The 22,003-nt window shown below is 49.5% G+C and overlaps 1 protein-coding gene across 2 annotated transcripts in view; it reads left to right on the top strand.

Annotated features, from left to right (window-relative positions):
- The window catches only part of CNTLN (centlein), a 2,346,865-nt gene that overhangs the window by 2,258,079 nt on the left and 66,783 nt on the right, over positions 1-22,003 (top strand). Inside the window, exon 26 of one of the 2 annotated variants that reach the window (XM_069625977.1) lies at positions 2,775-2,852. The exons of the other annotated variant lie outside the window; for it this stretch is intronic. Within the exon in view, the coding sequence (XP_069482078.1) occupies positions 2,775-2,852 (78 nt within the window). The remainder of the gene's footprint in view (positions 1-2,774; positions 2,853-22,003) is intronic. 2 annotated transcript variants of the gene reach the window in all.

Raw genomic sequence — 22,003 nt, 5'->3', positions numbered from 1 at the left:
CCACCGTGCCACCCCACTGAGGGTGTCGGCGCTACGACGGGCTCCCGCGCCCTACGAAGGAGGGCCCCTCGGCGGGGGCCCCCCCTTAGTGCCGATTGCCTCACGCGGCACGGCGGCCAGAGGAGTCTGGAGGGGAAGGGGGAGGGGTTGGGTGACGTCATCTCCTGCGCGCCCATGGGCGCCATAAATACAACGGACAAGGGTCGCGGGGTCCCTCTTTGCCGGCTCCTCGCCGACGTTGCCCTCCCGCCCGCCCTTTACAATGTTGTACTGATGTGTGATGTTTTTCTCTTGCAGACAAGCCCAGCGGATGTTACCTGGTGTTCCCGTTAGAAAGTACTGGCGGATACCACAAGGGGAACTGCACAGCCATCAGCTTATTAAGAACGGCGCCCAGGAGTATTAGACTCAGGGGAGGCCCACGTTAATGGGGAGGGTTAGGGGGCTTGGAAGACCTTTCCAACTCCAAAATTGGGTGGGGGAAATGGGAAGTGCATCGTTGGAAACTGAAAATTGGAAAGCAACAATGAAGTCAGCAAGGGGGGGGTGAATTGAAAGTTTGCACTGTAAACGGGGCCCCGGCAAGTACGTTGGTAACTGAGGGGAAGGGGGGCCCCTGGGAGTTGGAGAATGTTAAGGGGGGGTTCAAGAGAGGGGGGCCCTTCGTGATTGGCAGCTTAAGGAGATCAAAAGAAACTTGGGGGGGGGCCTTGGAGTGCGGGGGGTAGGGGCCAGGAGGAGCAGGGGGGATAGTTGGGGAGGACCCCTCTTTAGCGAAAAGCAGGGGAAGAGGATGGGGATAAGAATGATGTTGGGTTCTGGGGGCTCTGGGGGGATAGGTAGCGCTTGTTGGATGGGACTCTCTAGAACAGGAGGCCGCGATGGTGGCCGGAGGGGATGGGACAACCAAGGCGGCGGGGAGAGCTAGGGCAGATCGGGGTCTTGGCGGAAGGGGGGAGAGGGGTTCCCTGGCAGGATGGGTTGGAGGAAGACCTGTTTGGGGAGAGAGAATTTAACAATAATTAATAAGCCAACCCGGGGAAAGGGGAAGAGGGAATCCTGGGGTAAGAATAAAGGAGCAAAAAGGGGAAAGGAGACCAGAACGCATCCTTTAAAAGGAGCCTAAGCGGAAATGGAGAATGGAAAGAAAGTAAAAAACGGAATAAAATTGCACTTAAATAGCGTTGGGGAAAGAAAAATGAAAAGAAAATTGCAAAACAAAGAAATTGCCAAAGGGTAGAGAGGGACTGCTGAGGAAGGGACTGGGCGCCCTCATCGGGTCCCCCAAGGACCCGAAGGGGCGGGGGGGGGAAGTTGCTTGCTCTCAGCGCAGAATCCTGAGCGTGAACGGAACACCTGTAAGCTAACTCCTGACTTTATGTGTAATAAAGTTTGCTGTGGCAATTTTTTCTCCCACTCATCCTACTGGTCTCTGCCTATCCTTTGGGTGGATGGGGGTTGGGCTAATTTGGGAGGAGGGTAGCTGGGCAGGAGTGAGAGTCGGAATGTGGAATGAGAGCTGGGGGGGGGGCGTTGGGAGCAACAAGGTCTGCCACCGTGCCACCCCACTGAGGGTGTCGGCGCTAAGAGAAGTAGGCATCAATTAAACATCAAGCTCTCCTGGTGCCAGGGGACCCTGAAATGGGTACCTCCCTACGCTGCCGCCCGATCCCTGGGTTAGGTCTGGTTCTGACTATGCCTTGGTCTCCTCTTGTTCACTGCTTCCTTGCGTGCTTGCTAGGTTCGTGCTTAATAACACCGTCTGCATACAAACCTGCTTAAATTGAAACCTTTCGCATGCTCTCGGCCAAAGCATTTTGCAAAAAGTCTGCTTTTGCCATGCCCCGTCCATGATGTAATGAATGCAGAGGCGGAGAGCGGGACCGGAGTAATGGCAGTTAACAGCAACCGGTAGGTAATGCGGTTATTTTCGATCGCCAATAGCTAGCTCTCTAAGCCCAATAATGTGCGTCTGCTAGAGGCGTACAATGCGGGCATTTCATGTTTGCGTTCACATCTGTCTATGTCAGTGATAAGGTGGCTTTAGTCGTATCAGCCGACAGTGCTCTTACAAGAGCACCTGTCCCTAATTTGATGGGAAAGGCCAGCCAATAGCTGGGGTTAAACCTTACCAGACCTGCTGTAACTGGAACAAACATCAAACACGGGTCCGCGAAGCAATAACCTGCTGCATTGCCGTCGCTCCTTGCACCGCAGGGCTCTGATTTATCCCGGTCACAGGAGGAGAGCGTCGGCACCGCGGCTGCAGAGAGCCAAGCTGCGAGCAGCCGGGATTTACTGTTGACTTTAATATGTGACGATCAATACGTGACACACACCGAATATTCCTTTAATTGGAAAGGCTCATAAAACAAATGCTATAATGGCGAGCCAGCATAATGCACGCAGACCTCTAACTTGTGAATTACTTCCACCTCTTAACATGTAGCACTTTTATTATAGGCGGCGGCAGTAACTTAGCTCTGCTCATCAAAGCTAGCACAAGACACCGCCATTTACCGTAGCGGCGAATCATGCCCGCCAACCGGTACACTCAATGGTTGTGTGGTTTCCAGATGTACCGATATTTCAAGTGCGCTTTAGTGTATTAATAGCACGTTGTTTATATAGCGCCTGTCATTTGGTGCTGTATCCCTTTTCTAAGCGCTAGAACTTAATGCAAATAGGGGAGCGTGGGCATATGGTGGGTGTGAGCTACCGCATTGCCGCGGACCACACGGTTTATAACCAGCGTTTCATCTTTTCCTTTGCAGGAAGCATTGAAGGCCAGGGAAGCATTGGAACAGGATCAAAAGTGGATGCACCACATGCTGAAGCTCATTGAGGGACAGGTACCCCACCTAATTGTCATCGCATTTCTACTTGTAATACCAAATACTTTCCCACTGATTTATTTAAGAACATTGTGCTGTACCTCACCCCTTCTACTCTCCTCCAAGAATAAAGCGTTCTGCGCCAGACCCAGCAGCACCGTTTGGTTGCAGTCGCTCATTTCAATAGACGAAAGGCTTTAATTTAATTATCTGGCCAGCCTGCCCGCGCGTCCAGACGAAAACTGATCGGGCAGGCTGTCCCTCTTAGGAAAAGTCGCCTCGTTATGTTTCTTTAAAGTCAGCGGTGGAAATGGACACCTGAGGAGTTCATGGGCTTCGCTGACCTTTTACTATGGACCCGTTTCCAGTCAATTCATGTTTTCCTCCCTGTCAGACAGCTGTTTATTACTGTGCCTTCCCGCATTCTCTCCGATATCTTCTACCGAGACCTCGAGCTGCTTGTTAGTGGGAACTAAATATTGATTTGGCATCCTGTCGATGCAGAAAGAATGAAAAACACTTCCACCAGAGGCCCCTCAAACATTTGCCTATCGACATTTTCTGGGAAGAGTGGAAAGGCGCGCAGAGGATGACAAGGCTGAGACTAGCTGCAGTCCCCGAGGGCTCCGCCGGGACTGCTGCTGTGACCTGCGCGAGACTCTCCCCGCTCTTTCAAGTGGATTTTTTTCATACACAAGCAGTCTGCCGGGACACCCCCTGCTTGGAAGTGATCAAGGGCAGCGTATTGGCAGGTGAGAGCCCTGCTTTTCTAGTCATAGCCGGCTTCTGTTTTGACATCATTGACAACACATCTCGAAAGCTTTTTTTTTCCAGGCCATCTATTCAGTGTTGGTTTTTTTTGTTGTTATTTTTTTTTACTTCTTCCAAGAACTACTGTAATTCTCAAGAATTAATAACTGTTGGCAGTGGACAACTTTGACGCGAATTGGAGGAAAGATTTCCTCATTCTGGATTAAAAAATGTGTAACATGCAGACTCTGTCTTTAGCAGGAGGTGTGTGTCATTGGCATTGGTGAACTGATGTTTATTGTCATAACATCGACGCGATAATGTCTCTGTTAGGGACTTTTACACCCATAGAATTGGCTTTTGTGCGAGCCATTTCGCCGAGGTGCACTGCCATGTCCACTTTGCTTCAGATTGATTTAATGCATTGCCATTTTTAATTAGCCTGTAGTCCATATCTTGCTTTATCTATTTCTTGTCTACCTTTCATTTGGTTTATGTTCCCTACATATTGTTACCTGTTGTTTCTTTTTATTAGTTCGGTGTGACTTTGATGATGCTATTTTTTGCCTGTGTTTTAATTTTTTAGATGTTTACTTTTCATCTACTCAACACCCCTACACTCCTCCGCTCCCTGAAAGACCTCCCTTGTTGTTTTTTTCAATTTTACTTTGTATTTTTATGTATTTCTCTTTTGTTTGTTCGACTCTTTGGGCCCCGGTCTCTTTGAAAAAAATGCTTCTCTCAAATCCTTTTATTTTAATCTACCTAACTTCTAATTTCAACTCTTCAAAATGATTAAAAAAATACCTGTTAAAACGCCAGTGTCCAAACGTGTCACTTGTCTGTCCGCAATGTTTCTTCAGTGATTGGCTGAACAGAGGTGGGTGTTGCTGAAATGCACTGATTTTTACTGGTGCATAATGCAGAAGCCTCACGCGTCCTCACAGTGGCCTTACTAGGTCACGTGCTCCTATCATTTCTTGATGTTCAAAGTGCAGCACTGCCTGACTTACAGATGGCCACGCCGGTTCCACTGCGCTCGTTTCCAGAATTCAATTAGCCTAATTATACCAGTCCCACTTCTTCCCCAGGCCTGCATGTATACATCTCGATTGATTACCACCCGCATCATTGCTGATTTTCTGCCCCAATGTGACTGGGTTAGTACAGCACTTTACTAAGTAGAGCAGTCACAGGAGGCAGAATCATGGTGACCAGCCTCTGACTTTGGTGGCATGTGATTGTTTTGAAAGTGATTCTTTTCGTGCGCACACTTTCACCCAATGGAAGTTGCACACAGTTAGTTCTATTCCCACTCCCTGCCCTCCTCCTCTTTCCTCTTCTGACCACTGGGAGCTTCCTTGGGGCCCCTCCGCCTGCAACACCCCTCCAGTCTCCTGATTTCCTTTTCCTGGAGACACACCCTAAACCCGTGTAACATCTCCTTCTTCCCCCCACCAAGTTTTCCCGCGGGAATGGGAACTTTATGCCCCAACAATTAACTTCCCCTTGAAATTTGAAGCATGCAAGGGCGTGACCATCCACTCTGACTCCTCCCACTGCCCTCACCCATCAATCTTTCGTCCTCTTGTCTGCTGCCACTAACTAATCGATTTACGGGGGAAGGAGGGTGGGTTGCATGGCTCAAAGGGGACTATGGACTCGGAGTACAGTAGTCACTGTGGTTAGTAACTTTTTCATACTCCTACATCCTGTCCCCTTTCCACCATAATGATGGGACATTTCATAGCAAAGAAAACGTAAGGGAGGAGGAGAATCGCTAATGATTTGTAGACCGATTCCACAACGCTGCTTAGCCAAAAGTATCATCAGCTCTGAAGCTAGTATCAAGACCGTAGGGCCTGCAGAACCAAGTGGCAGCCTTACTGATCATATCCCAGGGAACCTTATCATTCATGTCCGTGGCATTAGCTCTGGTGGTGTGGGCATGAAAAACCTTAGACGAGCAGCAAAACAGGAGGTAGGAATGATGTGTACCCCAACAGCACCTGGCTATGGTGGCCTTGGAAACCTGCAAGCTAGAATTCTGGTCCCCGAAGTAACAAAAAGTCTGTCAGTCTTTCTGAACTGTTTCATTCTGTGAAGGTAGAACTTAAGAGCCCTTCTGACATCGAACGAATGAAGAACAGTGTCTGCATTCGATTGAAGACTGGGAAACAAAGGTGGGAAGAACCACCTCCTCATTGATGTTGAAAGAGTCAAGGTCTCCCATCAATATGGAAGAAAGGGGACTCTGGACTTGGAGTACAGTAGTCACTAGGCTCTGTAGTTGTTTTTTATTTGGGGGACACCGCCTAATCTCCTGCCATTTCTCCCCTGGTCTCCCCAGTGCCTTGACTCCTTCCCTTCCCTCTTACGGCTGCTTCTCCTCTCCTGGCCTGTCCTGAATGATATTGCTGCTTTGTAATGGACATTATGCACTTCTTTATGTGCATAACATCCATTGCACTATACAAGGGGCCCACCCATGACTTTAGATCTGTCTACGTCTGCTGTCCTGTCTCAGCACCTCTTGTACAGTGCCACATTGATGCTACAAATGCCACAGTCAGTGATGCAGTGTACCATTGCTTTTGTTTGACTCATCCAAAGGGTTCCATATTGAGACTCTGCATAGTCTCAATGTGGATTTTGGCAATGGGACCTACGACACAGAGATGGCGGAAAGGCCACTATAGAGTGGGCCTTGCAGGAAGGAACTCACTGCAGTCTCCAGCGGTGTCCCCTGCCACAGCCATTACCTGATGGAGTCATTACTACCTTGCAGAAATCATATTGTGCACTGCATCCTTGTCAGTGTCTAATCTCTGGTGCCATGCTACTAAAACTGAACCTGGAAATGCAAGAAACCAGGGGGGTGGGGGCTGACCGCAGTTCCAGCAGCAGGCTATTCCAACGTTTTACTTTGTGTATGACCACATTTATTTTAGGGCCATTGTTGGCCATTTAAATATAAAGGCCCTGAGCAAGTGAAAAATCGAAGAACTAAGCGCTTGTCCAAAACAGGTTACTTGCCAGACGGCGGCTTCGACCTCCAAGGAGTGGGAAAAGTTCAGAAAACAAATGCTCAAAATGTTCTCAAAAGCCAATGGGTGAGGTGGAAATTGAGGCAACTAATTCTTAATAGACCAGGCGGATCTGTTGGTCTCGGCTGAGGGCTGCATGAGGCAAGTGGGTTTGACACCCTGCCTGACCTCTCCTTGCAGCAGGCATCCCTCTACGGGCACCCCAATGCCCAATACAGGAAAACAGTGATAGGGTGATTCTGGCCTTGGGCCTCAGGACCCCAGCCTCGCCAGTCCAGAAGTACAACCTCACTGATATCCTGGACAAGGCCCCCCAATCTGAAAGGGCATTTCCTTTCAATGCAGCTACACTGGATGCCATTGGGATGTTATGGCAGCAACCATGCTCCATGACGAGCTGACCAAGGAATACAAGCCGTCCAGGGGGTTATCTGCTCTTCCTGTTCGTCCATCCCACCCCAGAAGGTCTGGTGGTCCAAGCCATCACAGTTAGCTCATGGCCAGCTTCGCCAATCTCCAACTTCCCCATGCACAGGGAATCCAAAAAGACTGGCAGCAGGCGGAAGCCGTCGGAGGAAGGCCAGGAGAAAGGCCCTGTTTGCCTCCTGTAGCCACAGACATCACCAGCACCCGTGAGGAGGAGTGGGCTGGAGCCCCCCCTCCCAACATCAGGCATCACCAGCACCCGTGAGGAGGAGTGGGCTGGAGCCCCCCCTCCCAACATCAGGCATCACCAGCACCCGTGAGGAGGAGTGGGCTGGAGCCCCCCCTCCCAACATCAGGCATCAACAGCACCCGTGAGGAGGAGTGGGCTGGAGCCCCCCCTCCCAACATCAGGCATCACCAGCACCCGTGAGGAGGAGTGGGCTGGAGCCCCCCCTCCCAACACCAGGAGATTCTGCTGCCTGCACAGCTGATCGTCGGAAGAATCAGCTGTTCTTCGATCATTTCCAAAGCGCGGCCCATTCCAAAATGGCCGGCGCGAATCGGGCCCATATCGAGGCTCGACCAGGTTGCTAAGCGACCAGCCCGCTTTTGCCCCAGCAAGCACCGCCGGCAGGCGGAAGCCGTCGGAGGAAGGCCAGGAGAAAGGCCCTGTTTGCCTCCTGTTCGCCACTTGTGCCACTAGCCCGGCAGTCTGGAGCTTCTTGCTAACTCAGAGAAGTAGCTCACATTCTGCAATCGCCCAACAAAACCCGTGAGTACATATGTGCTGCTAATTTCTATTCACACAGCAAACAATCATCATGGTGCACCTCCATATTCAGCACTATAACCTGACTGATCTTCAAATCTAGCATCTGCTAAACTCTGAACTACCACCCGGACCCATTGCTCTCAGTTGGTTCCTAATTATGCTACCCTGCCCTGTCATTCCCTATGGTCGCTAACAGACCACTGCTATTGTGTTGTGCCTTATGGTCGTTAATGGACCATTGCTACTGTGTTGTGCCCTATGGTCGTTAATGGACCATTGCTACTGTGTTGTGCCCTATGGTCGTTAATGGACCATTGCTACTGTGTTGTGCCTTATGGTCGTTAATGGACCATTGCTACTGTGTTGTGCCCTATGGTCGTTAATGGACCATTGCTACTGTGTTGTGCCCTATGGTCGCTAACAGACCACTGCTATTGTGTTGTGCCTTATGGTCGTTAATGGACCATTGCTACTGTGTTGTGCCCTATGGTCGTTAATGGACCATTGCTACTGTGTTGTGCCCTATGGTCGCTAATGGACCATTGCTATTGTGTTGTGCCCTATGGTCGTTAATGGACCATTGCTATTGTGTTGTACCCTACGGTCGCTTACGGACTATGCATTCTTATGCCACATTGTGATTCTTAAATATCATGCTCTATTTTACTTGGTAAACCTGACTAACAACTAGCCACCTGCTATCTACACTGTCCTACTCTAGCTAGACATCCTAGCAAAGTAAGGGAAGTTATTAACGGTACCAGCTAACCATACTAACTACCATGCGTAGTAACCTGACCTCCCTGACCTTCATAACTATAACCATGGCCTTTGCTACCTACAGCACTAGCCCCCCCTCAGACAGAAACTTAAGACTTAGGGCAAGACTACCTTGCATATACGAACCTAAAAGAAACAGCACCAACTATACTGCCAGACCCTTAACCACACAGACGCACTTGGACAAGCAAACTCAAACTACAACACCTTTAGTTCCGACCCCAAACCCCACGCGGTATCACAAAAAAAAAAAACACTTGAGTCATAACAAGCTCACTGATAAACCGGTAAGCTATCCCACCACTAAGAACACCTTACCTCTTACAGGATCCTTGATTAATGCAAGATCCATGGTAGCCCATGCAACTGAGATCGCTGACATACTAAACACTAGTAGCATTGACCTCCTTGCCGTAACAGAAACATGGCTCCACGAGGCAGCAGGACCCTCCCTGATGCTAGCCATACCTGAGAATTACCAGATCCATAGAGTAGACAGACCTAACGCTAAAGGCGGTGGCTTAGCCATCATTACCAAAACTACTCTGCCCATCAGACTCACCACCTCTCCCCCATGTACTTCCTGTGAAGTACTATCAGCTAAAGTGCAACTTTCCAATAACCGTACGCTATCCATTCACCTGATCTATAGGCCCCCTGGCCCCATGGGAACCTTTGAAGACGATCTCACTACCCTCATAGCAAACAATAACCAAAATCATTCGCAAATGCTGATGCTGGGCGACTTCAACATCGGCTTTAATGAGCCAGACAACAAAAATGCCCTCGCCATAACAGCTATTCTAAATGACCACGGCCTTACACAAAAAGTCCTCTCCCCCACACATACTAAAGGACGGACCCTTGACTGGGTATCTGAACTTAACTGCAACATAGTCATTACTGACATCACCCCTCAACTATGGACCGACCACCACCTAATAAACTTCACTGCCACACTTGACCTGCTCAGCCCTAAAATTATCAAAATGATACCACCACTTCCCACTAGAAGTAAAAAAGACATTACCACAGAAAAACTTATCCCCCTTCTCCTCCCCACTATCAATGGCCTGAAAGACAACACTGACCCAGACACCTTAGTAGACACCTTTAATAAAGCCATGTCTCATGCTCTAGACACGATTGCACCCCCAAAACTACGTAAAGCTAAACAAGAAGCCCACCTTAATGCTTGGTTCACCCCCCAGCTTAAAGACCTGAGAAATCAGAAACGAAAACTCCAAACTATCTGGCGTAACTCGCCCACCGACGACAACAAGGCTAACTTAACCCAATTTACTAAACTTTACAAGTCTGAAATTATCAACACTAAAAAAAATGTATTCAATAACAGAATTACCAATGCCAAATCTAATACTAAGGAACTCTTTGCCATCCTCAGGGAAATGGAATCTCCCATCCAACCTACTGATACAATTCCCAAAGACAAGATATGGTGCACGAATATCCAGAATGCCCTATCAAATAAAATTGCCACCCTCCAACTTAAAATAACTAATAAAAAGGACACCCTCTCTCCCACTGTTCAACAAGTACCACTAGTGACTGAACCCAATACTATCCCCCCTTTTAGCTTTAAACCTATCTCTATCATCGACACTGAGAAGGTTATACTCTCACTGAAGCCTTCCAATTGCAAGGGTGACAGTTGCCCTGCCCAAATAATAAAGGACGCAGCTAGAGATTTAGCCCCATTTATCTCGAAGCTCATTAACTCCTCCTTCAAATCCAACACAGTGCCAGCCAACCTAAAAGAATCGTGGGTCCTCCCCCTTCTTAAAAAACAAACCCTTGACCCTTCCATCCCGACTAACTATAGGCCTATCACCACTGTACCCTTTCTACTAAAAATCATCGATAGAGTGGCCTATCTCCAAATTCAAGATTACTTAGAATTCAACCATCTACTTGGCTCACGCCAATCGGGCTTCCGCCCCCTCCATGGCACCGAAACAGCCTTAATAGATCTTAAAACTAAAATGGATGAATTTAAGGATAGTGGTAAAACAGCGCTGCTGCTCCTACTGGACCTGTCAGCAGCTTTTGATCTGGTGGATCATGCAGTCTTATGCAACCACCTCAAGCTCGCTGCCAACTTCACAGGAGAAGCTATAGCATGGGTACAATCCTTTCTAGCCAACCGCACCATGAGAGTGTTTTCCACATCCACCTGTGCCGACCCCATCCAAATTACATGTGGAGTCCCTCAGGGCTCTTGTGTCTCACCCACCATGTACAATATCTTCACCAAGCCACTGTTTGACAAGTTGGACAGACTGGGTGTCACCTATACAAATTACGCAGATGACACCCAGATCCTCATACCCCTTTCGGGCAACTATGGAGCGGACCTGGCTTTGGTGAATAAAATCTACATCCTCATTCAGGCATGGATGGCCACCCATGGCCTCTGCCTGAACGACGATAAAACTGAAATATTGCTCCTCGGCTCAGACCATAACCTTTCTAAACTCACCCCGGACTATGCCTCATTCAACATCGACAATAATACTATTAAGGTTATGCGCGAGGTTAAAACTCTAGGTTTTTACCTCGATTCAGCTCTCTCCCTCAAAAAGCAAGTGAACTCCCTAGCCTCCACAACCACTTACACGTGTAAACTTATCCGTGCTGCCAGACCCTTCCTGTCAAGTGCCAGCTGCCTCACCTTGGCCAATGCTCTTGTCATGTCCAGACTGGACTATTGCAACGCCCTATATTCAGGTGCAAACAAGGCGGTCACAGACAAACTACAAAGATTACAGAATAATGCTCTTAGAGCAGCCCTGAATATCCCACGTAGAGAGCACATTTCCAAACATCGGACCGAGGCACACTGGCTCAAGATCAAGGACAGAATCTTCCTCAAAACCATCTCTCTCACAGCCAAATGCCTCAACAACCAAGCACCCCCATACCTAGCTGAAAGAATCCTATGGAGGTCCTCTAACCGATCGACAAGATCTGCCAACACCTACTTACTTGAAGTCCCTAGATTTAAACTCACCACGGCGGGTGGATCTAGCTTCCCAGTCAGAGCTGCCCAAGCATGGAACACACTCCCACTTGACCTTAGACGCCCCCTACCTTACACTAGATTTAGATCTAATGCCATCAAATGGCTGCACAACAACGATTGCAACACCTGTTAAGACAACATTCCTCTGCGCTTCCTCCTGCTGATCCTACATGTACTGCCTCACCTGTATCACCTGCTGTAAAGTATCACTTGCTGTAAATTACCACTGTTTTTGTAATAGGCTGTGTTCAGGCCTCTGTAACTAAGTTTCGAATCTACTTGTTTTGCTGCGCCCGACTGCCCACGGGCTTGGAGCGCATTAATAAATAAATAAACAAACAAACAAACAAACAAACTGACGCTTTGGCCAAGAAAATATTTGCGCTGAAGGCAATTAATGCCAGTTGTGCCTTTGCCAACTAGTCGCATGTACTTTGGAGGATGATAGCTGAGGCGGCAGACCGTCTCCCAACAGGGGAGATGAGGCGGATTCCTGGACATGGTGAATGATGTGAAGGCGGTGGCTTGCCAGGCCCTTCAAGCGGGCCTTAACACTGCTGATTATGTTGGTCGTTCCATGGGAGCATCTATGGTGCTTAGGAGGGCGGCTACCTCCTCTGATGAGGATTTTCCCTGAATGTGCAAGCCATGCTATTGGACAATGGTGTTTGATGGCAAACACTTTTTGGGCCAAAGGCCAATGAATCCTTGCAGAAAATAAAGGAATCAAAACTTCCTGGAAAGTCCTTGGGTCTTGCGTTGCAGCAGCACGCCAAACATTCCTTTGCCTTCTCTTCCAGATTCTGGGGTTGTAGGCGGTGTGTTCCCTCTGGGAGGAAAGCACAGCTACCACAAGCCAAACAGGGCCAAAGGCGTTTCTTGCATCCAAGAAGGAGAGGGTGGGCCTCTAAGGGCCAGTCAACTTCATCAGCAGCCTCAGCGGCGGCCGCTTTGAGTTGTCCCCACGTTTTCTTGATTGGAGGGAGAGTCTCTGAGCACTGAGACAGATGGAACACCTAGGCCATCATGTCGCCCCCACGGTAACCTGACTCGCTAGACTCTGTCCGCCCCTCTCTTCCCTGCCATCCTGTACTGCTGTGCCCCTCCTATGTGCCCCGCTGTATCCTACCACTGCTGTATATCTGTACTGTTGTATACCTCTGAAAAGGGCTCTGTTATGCATCTGTACTGTTGTTTACTCCTGTAGAGCGCTCCATTGTGTATCTGTATTGTTGTATACCTCTGTAAAGCGCTGCCTTGCTTCTCGACGATAGGTCACCGCTCAATAAATACCATAATAATAATAACAATAATCATAATCTCATACACTAACCTTGCAGCTGATCAGATGAAAAGACCACTGAGCAGACCGCCACCGCAGCCCCAACAATGGAACAGGAGTTCAAGGAAGAACTGAGAGCCCTGCTTTTAAAGGGTGCAGTGGATGAGGTACCACCCGAAGAGAGAGGGCAGGGATGGTATAATCGCTATTCTCTGGTACCCAAGAAAGGAAGAGGACTCAGTCCCTTCCTGGTACTCAAGGTCTTGAACAAAACCCTGGGGAACGACCATTTCAGGTTGGTGATGTTGATGGAAATTGTTCAGGCTCTACAACTCCAGGACCGGTTGCTGCTGCTGCATCTTCAAGACTCCTATTTCCATGTGTCGATCCACTGAAAGCACAGGCGATTCCTGAGGTTCGGCGTTGTGGGAACTTCACTATCTGTTCAGATTGCTCCCTTTTGGCCTAATCTCCACACCCAGGGTTTTCACCAAGCTGATTGCAGTGGTGGCTGTGCCCCTCAGGGGATCTGGCGTCCACATGTTCCTTTACCTGGACAACTGGTTGATCCGAGAAAATTCTCCGGGTATCGACGCGGCTTGAGGATACCTGTTCCCTGCTTCACGGTTTGGGCTTCTCCCTGAATTTTCATATGTCCCATGTCACACCAACACAGAAATTTCAATTTATAGGAGCAGTCCTGGACACCGGGGCGGGGAAGGCCCCCACCCCTGAGGAAAAAGTCACCACTGTCGGGCAGATGGTCGCACATTTTCAGAACCACAACATCCTGCCAGTGGCATCCTTCCTTCACCTCTTGGACCTCATGGCATGCTGCATCGTTCTGGTGCTAGAGGCAAGGCTGCGGATGCGGTTCCTTCAATGGCTTTTGAGGGATCAATGGTCCCAGTACTTTTGACAACATGAAGGACATCCTCAAGCTGTCAAAGTCGGTGGCCAGTGACTTCTCATGGTGGGCCAGCAGGGAGAGTATGATGGTGAGGGAATCCTTTTTGCATCTGTGGCCTCAAGCACATGTGATCACGGATGCTTGCGAGAAGGGTTGGGGCGCTCACTATGGGGACCTGCAAGTGAACGGCTTTTGGTCTCCATTGGAGCCCCACTGGCACATCAACCGGCTGGAGTTGCGAGTAAGCATGCTAGCCCTGATAGATTTTGCGCCATCCCTCAAGGGAAAGCATGTCCTTAGTCTGACAGACAACAAAGTCAAGCATGGGAGTGCGCGGTCTCAGCCCATGTGCAGGGAGTCTATGCAACTATGGTTCTGGCTGCTGGTGCACAGGATCTCCACTTCTGCAGCCCACCGGGCAGCAGCAGAGAACAGGTTTGCGTACACTGTGAGCTGTGGGAAACCCTAGCAGTGGATCTGCTTGCCACAACGGCCAAAACGAAGTGCAAGCAGCTCTGCTCAAGGGAATTCCCTGGAAGGGGGCACTGGGAAACACGTTCCTGGTGGAGTGGGTCTTTGACCTCCACTATGCGTAACCTGTCATCCTGTGGGTTCTCGGGAGTTTGAGGAGGTTCCAGACCATCATGATCTGGATCGCCCCAGACTGGGTCAAGGAAAACATTGTACTTGGATCTTCTGTAAATGGCCATCTGCCCACCTTGCTGGCTTCTTTGGAGGCCGGACTGCCTATACCATTCGTAAGGACGTGTGCTCCGCCCAAATCCTAGTCACTCAGTCTTCATGCGTAGCTCTTGAGAGGATGAGATATGATGACTGTGACCTCTCTGAAGAGGCACTTGAGGTTTTACTGACTGCGCTCAGACATTCCACTAGGTCTCTTTAAACATGCAGGTGGAGAGATTTGAGGCATGTAGGGATCACAAGGTGGACCCCATCTCGTGCACAACTACCACAGTGATGGAATTTCTTCTTTCGTTGGCCATGCGATAGGCGCGGTGAAGGGCTATTTGGCGGCTTTGGACTTGTTTAAGAGGTCACCGGATCAAGGTTCCTTCTTTTCAATGTCGGTGTTGGCCCAATTTCTGAAAGGCCTTGTAAATATGTTTCCGTCAAGGTCTTTTGTGCTTCTGGCTTGGGGCAGAATTTGGTTCTTACCTTCTTGATGGCAGCTCTGTTTGAGCTTAGGAATTCCACTTCTATCAGGTTGCCTATCCATAAGAAGGCCTTCTTGATGGCCATCTTGTCGGCAATACATATAAGCAAGCTGCAGGCTCTTTCTTGCAAATGGCCAGTTTTGTGTTTCTTCAGGGAGAAGGTCTCACAGAAAGTCCACCCAGTATTCTTGCCTAAGGTGGCGTCAGAATTTCACATGTCTCAGGGTATTGAATTTACAGTGCTCTACCCCTTCCAAGTTAAGGCTGCACAGGCTCGACCTGAAGAGGGCATTGCCCTTTTATGTGGCCAGCACGGCTGATTTCAAGCAAGATGATCAGTGCCTTCTTGCAGTCGAGGAAATGTCTGGCAGTGGCTAAACAGACCATTTCCCATTGGATGGTCTTCTGCATCGGTGAACGCTATGAAAAGGAAGGGAAGGAACTACCCTCAGGCATCAAGGCACATCCACTAGGGACGTGGCAACCTCTTCTGCTCTACAAACGGGAGTGCCAGTGAACATGATCTGCCAAGCAGCGACTTGGTCGTAGCTTCATACATACACAATTACTACATGGCCCGTGGGGTTGAAGCCCGTTTGTAAGAGCAGTGTTGCAAAGCTTTCTAATTTAGACTTTCATCCTGCTTCCAAATGCTGTACTTCTTTGGGAGTCTTTCCGATGAGGAACAATGGGAGTATGCAATCCATTGAAGGAGAAATTACTTACTGGTAATGTTATTTCTATGGATTTTTCTCCCGCAGGTTCAGTTACATGTGATTTTAACAAATAGAAAATAACGAATTACATTTACATCTAAACATTTGTAACAAAAAGACAGAATTTGCAGCAGATTACTTACATACCTTTTGAGCGTGGCATTAACGGTGTAATTCCATGTTTGGCCTAATGACCCCCCACCCTTCTCTCCCCGCACAAAGTTCTTTACCAAATTTATTTTTATTTGGGAGGGTTCCCCAAGCCCCTCATTTCCATTCATTTATAATCCCACCCCATCTCCCTCCCCAACCATTTTTAACCCCTTACCCCACCGCATGTATATAGTTTTTGAAAATCTGTATTTTTTTCAATATAAATGTTTAGATATTAATGTTATTCGTTATTTTCTATTAGTTTAAATCACTGTATACCGCAGATTCCTCATCGCCCTCCCAGCCTGCCCCTTTATGAGAGTGTTCTAGTCTCTGCTCACAGATTATACTTTCTTGTGGAACAACAACCAAAAAGGTTGGTGACTCTCTGTGTTTAGAAAAATAATTATACAAAAAGAAAGCACAAATTTGTGTTATTCACATTTGAATACTGTCGTCCTGTTGCCCTAAAGATTATTGGCTGTTCTGCACAGGTTGGAACAAAAAAATCTGTTTTGGCTTTGTCATTGCTGAATCCCATTGGATTCTTTCCCGCGTCTGCTGAGCAAAGATGGAAATGGTGGGAAACAGGTGTGGGGGTGTAGTGACGTGATTGATGCACCACCAATGTCACGTCCTGAGTCAAGGAGAGGCTCGGTTGTGACATGACTGAGACGGATGACGATGAACCGCACAATTCCACCTGACAAAAAATGTTCTGAGCAGCTGACACTGGATGGTTTTCTGTCAGATGAGAAATCTGCGGGAGAAGAATCCGGTAAGTAATTTCTCCTTTCAGAAGGTTATTATATTTTCCTTATCTGGTAGCCCCCTCATCACTCTACTTGTCATATTTGCACGTTCTTCTTTGCGAGATTTCGCTACTGTTGGCCAAGGGGGCAATAGAACTTGTCCTCCCACCAAACGTAGTGAAGGGTTGTGTTCTCATCTCCGAGAAGGGTTGTGGCTTGCGAACTGCCCTAGACCTGCGCAGTTTGAATACATTCCACGGGAAGAAAACATTAAAAATGATTAAACTCTCCCAAATAATGTAGGCCCTAAAGAGGGATGACTGGTTGGTGTCCCAAGATCTTGAGGAGACACACATTTTTACCAGGAACAAAACCCGCATGTACAATTTGTGACTGTTCAGACACATAACATTTTTTAGTACATTCATTTGTATCTTTTCCAATACAGTAACTATTGGAGTGGGTTCTGTGGGACCTTATATCTTGAAGTTTCAGTTAGATAGGATTGGTCAAAAAGGGGAAATAAAAGCATTAAGGATAACAAGCTCCAAATTTTGGATTGTTGGTACATTCATTCTTTTTGGGCTAATGTTAAGGACTGGCAGCAAAGGTACTCTTACCTTATCTTTGGTGGAAGATTTTCATAGGTAATGATGTCATTTCCCCAGAGCCACCTTTTTGCTTACAATCCAGAAAACCAAGGTGATCCGGGGTACGGTAAATCCAGGAGAAAAGCCAGAAGGCAAAAACCCTGGACATTGCAGATTGATGGGATGTCCAATGATATTGCAGATAAGAGATCAAAGGAAAACTTCTTGCAGGGGTGTGAGAACGACACCTCCTAGCAGAAGAAGGTAACTGAATCAGAAATAGAGTCAAAGACCAGAAAAAGGGAACTCACAGCAGCACAAAGGCAGGAGGAAATCTAAGAATGACTGTCAGTAGGATCCGCAAACACTGCAAGGGTTGTGACGTGACTTGTGATGTCCATGCTAAGCTTTATAGTTCTGAGTGGCAAACAGAAGTGACATCAGGGCGAGTCCTAGCAGCGTGTCCGCCACCTTAGACGAGGCACCATGGGCTCCGCCATGTTAGATGAGGCATGAGATTGCCAGCAATGAAGCACTGTCACCATAGCATAACTGTTAACTTCTTCACTGAGTGTTTTCACAAGGATGTTGGAGGTGGTTGCGGCTCACCACATGAAGCAGGGAGTGCAGCCTCCTATATCTTACCGCAGAGTGTTCTTGGAACTACAGTGGTAGACTGAAAGATTGAACCAGTTAGGTGGAGAACCATTTAGGTAACTGGGACTGCATAGCTTGCTAGTCACAGAATGTTCTCTGCGTGGCTGGGGGCACACTTACTGGACTTAAAGGTGATTGGCATTTTTGATGAAAAGCTACAAATCCAGCCACAACAATCTTCAGGAACTCAGGGCAATTGACTGCCTTTCTTACTGAAACCTGGGGCTAATCTGTAGAAGTTCGAACAACCAACAGCAGCACCACATTGCATTCCTCTAACCTTGTGGGTGGAGTGGGATTCCTTTCTCTCTGCAAAAAACATTATGCTAGTGTGGTTCTGGGCATTGGAAAACACTATTTCCTTCATGGCATTTATTCTGGTAGAATATGCTTGCAAAAGCCTAGAGCAGAGAGTTGATGTTGTCCCACAAGTTTGAGCTGCAACAATGAGTTCTGTAAGTCTTCTTTTCCAGGTGAGCATTTGTGTCCTTGACTCTGAATGGGACCGTTGACAAGTTCTGCTCCAATGAATTTCCTATGGGAAATTCTCTGGTTGTGGATCGAAATTTGTTTGGTTTACTCCTTTCTGTAATTTCCTCTGATCCTGGTGGTGTTGTGGGAGTTCAATGAGTTCATGATGATGATGCTCCTCATTGCTCTGGGTATCCCAGAAGGTCATGGTGTGCCAACCATGTAGTCTCCCTCATCATGGATCTGCTGTCACAAGCTTGTGGCAGTGTCCTGTACCTGATGCTGAGTTAACAGAACATTCCTGCCTGGCTCGAGGGGCTGAAGTATCAGGATAGGTGCTTGTCAGGTGAAGTCAAGGAGATGTTGTCTGCCTATAGGCTTTATATGAAATATATTTTCACAGGAGCGCAAGCTCATTTTTTGCAGGATCTGAACCTTGTTATGACCTATGCATTGAGGCGAAACAGATGAAGGAGTTGAGCAAGTTATTGACCTGTTCAATGGGATTTATTCAAATTAAAAGGTAAACACCTAACTAGTGATTCCCTACCTAGCAAAACAAAAACAAAGGGTGCGTGTCAAGTCCAAAGTAAAAATCTTCTTGTCCAAAACCTAATCACTAACTGGCTCTACCACTCATTTGCCATACCACTCAGTTGCTCACAGTCTCAAAGTTCTTTAGTGTGCAACAGTATATTTCTCCAGCACGGGGTCTGGCATGGATTCACATGCCCATGAATATTCCCCGTCGTCAGGCTGGGACTCCTCGGTAAAGAAAAATCAGTATCAGTTTTGTTTCTGATCTGTCTTTCGTAGTAGTAACCAATCACTGATCTCTGCGTCATACTAACCACAGCCAATGACTGCCCTCTACCTAAGCCCCGCCTCTGGCAGCCATCTTCAGATTTTTACCGCACGTTCAAGTGTTGGGAGTCCTCGTGCTTAGCTCTCGAGCTTTTACTGCGTGTTTCGCGCTTTTTCAGGTGAATTTTCAAATTTTTTCGGATAATCGAGCCTCAAGCTCCACCGTTTCTACTCCCGTTAACAGCTACCCGTTACGGGATTTTCCTACGCCCCTCAAGGATGAGGATTTCATCGAATCAACTTCTTGGAGGATTCCAGAAGATTCGCGGCCTACTTCGAGATGGCCCAGGACGCGAGTTCGTCACCCGGACCCAAGCTGTTTTGCAGCTGCCCTGGATGCGGGCTGCAGAATGTGTTTAAGGAAGACGAACATTCGCGATGCCTCTACTGTCTTCATGGGGACAAGACTCATGTAGAGAAGGACTGCCAGTTCTGCAAGAACTTGTCGGAGCGGACCATGAGGGACCGTCGATCCCGTCTCGCCAGCTGGTTGGAGAAGGGCTCAACGGGTGAGAAGAAGAAGAAAGGGTCCGAGCAGGCTTCTAAGTCCTGTGCGGGCACCCCGGCGACGGGGGCCCAACACCAGGCCAAGTGCCGTGAGTCCGCTGGCTCCGGGAGCGCCGAAAGGTCGGGCTCTTCGGTCGCCAGGCAGGGCGCGCCTTCTCCGGCACCGTCAACCACGAGCCAGCGCTCCGGTTCGGGGAAGAGGAAGTCCGAGACCCCGGGTAAGCTTCGGGAGAAGCCCCGTCTGATCTCGGAAGAGGGGGAGCGAGGCGTCGCCCCTCCCCCTAAGGAGAAGGCCCGGGACGCACCTTAGGTGGTGAAGGCACCTACCCAGCAGGCAAAGGCCTCTATCGAGGCGATCACAGCGACTCTGGCCAAGCCGGCAGAGACCCCGCCAGCGGAGACTGCCTCCGGGACTAGAGTTTCCCTGCCGCCAAGGAGGGAATCCTCTTTTCAGCCCATCGTCATGGCCACCATGATGGAAGAAGCGAGGGGGGGCACGGTAGCCTCCTCAAGCTCGGAGTCAGCCTCTGAGGAGGAACTGACCGAGGCCGTGAGGAACCTCGAAGTCCAATTCGAGAAGGTTCGATCCCGTAAGGAAGATCCTCGGGAGATAACCGAGGAAGACGATGATGGCGAGGAAGAGCAGCCTTCCCTTCCGGCGCAGCCGGAACCTAGGCCTCAGGATGGCTCGGCGGCCATTTTGTCTGCGATCCAGTCCTTATGCTCTGAGATGAGGACGAGATTCCCACGGCCCAGGCCGGAGGACCCGCAACCTGGCCCGTCGGGAAGTCCTCAGAACAAACGACGGAGGACCCAACCCTCTCCTCCACTCGCCCCCGTAAGGCCTACAGTTCCCTCCTCATCCTCCCACGAGTCGGGAGATGACGGTGCGATGGGCTTGACGACGGGTTCTGAGGGCGACGACGACGGAACGGGTCTCCCGTCGCACGGGCCTCGCCGCCCGACGAGATTGGCTCATTCCACGCCATGATCGCCAGGGCGTCCGAATTGTTCCAGCTCTGCCCGGAGGAGCAGAAAAAGGAAAGTTTCCTCTATCAGCGCCGGAGGCCAAGAGGAAGACTGTCATCGCGGTGCCTCTAATCGATGACATCTGGGAGGAGGGCCTGTCGGTTCTCAAGAACCCCTCCACGGCACCAGCCAAACGGGACCTGTACGAGAAGAAGTACCGGGTCCCCGAAACCGCTTCCCTGTGCCTCAAGGCCCAGCCAACGCCAGACTCAGTCGTCTCGGCGGCGGCGAAGAAGAAAGCGGCGGGGTCAGGAGCCTCGACGTCGAATTCCCCGCCGGACGGCAAGGGAAAGAAGTTGGACGCCATGGGGCGCCGGGTCATTTCGTCGGCGGCGACGACGATCAAAGCGGCCAACGCCCTGGCGATCGTGGCCCGTTACGACAGGGAGCTCTGGTTTAAGCTGGCTCCCATATTGGACTTCCTACCGAACGACAAGAGGTCCGAGGCCCTGGAAATACTTCAAGAAGGCGAGGTGGCGTCGGACCACGCCATAACGGTGGCAACCGATATTGCCGATACCGGGTTCCGCCAGCTGGGCAACAGTGTTTGCCTACGACGACGGGGTTGGCTCCGGGCGACCGACTTCCGTCAGGACGTCCAGACCAGGGTGTTGGACATGCCGTTCGACGACAGCAACCTGTTCAGGAAGGCGGTGGACGAATCCCTCCAAGCCGTAAAGACGGACACGGAGACGGCCCGCGCCCTAGGAGCCCTTCAGCAGCGACGGCCCTTTCGGAGCTCCGGAGGCAGACAGGGTGCCTCCAAGGGATCCAGCGGTGGCTCGTCGTCCTCTATCGAATTCCTGAAAAAGTGCCCTCACGTTCCACCTGTGGTCAGGAAGGAAAATCACGTCCCGCAACTGCTGTTGGGAGTACGGGCGATGCTCAGGAATGGCGCCATCGAGCTTGTCCCGAAGAGGCTCCGGGGCTCTGGGGTGTACTCAAGGTACTTCCTCGTCAGGAAGAAGACGGGCGGCTGGCACCCCATCCTGGACCTTCGTCGTTTGAACAAATACATCAGGTCACAAAAGTTCAGGATGGTCACCCTCCAGCACGTACTGGGACAGCTGGAGGAAGGCGACTTTCTATCGTCGTTGGACCTGGAGGATGCATACTTCCACGTTCCCATCCTCAAAAGTCACCGAAAGTTCCTCAGGTTCGTCGTCCAGGGACGCCACTACCAATTCGGAGCACTGCCGTTCGGATTGAAGTCGGCCCCCAGGGTCTTTACCAAGTGCCTAGCAC

Source organism: Ambystoma mexicanum, chromosome 6p (assembly GCF_040938575.1).
Source record: "Ambystoma mexicanum isolate Mex_15411 chromosome 6p, UKY_AmexF1_1, whole genome shotgun sequence".
Classification (NCBI taxonomy): domain Eukaryota; kingdom Metazoa; phylum Chordata; class Amphibia; order Caudata; family Ambystomatidae; genus Ambystoma; species Ambystoma mexicanum.
Note: the sequence above shows the minus strand (reverse complement) of the source record. Positions and strands in the feature narration are given on the sequence as shown.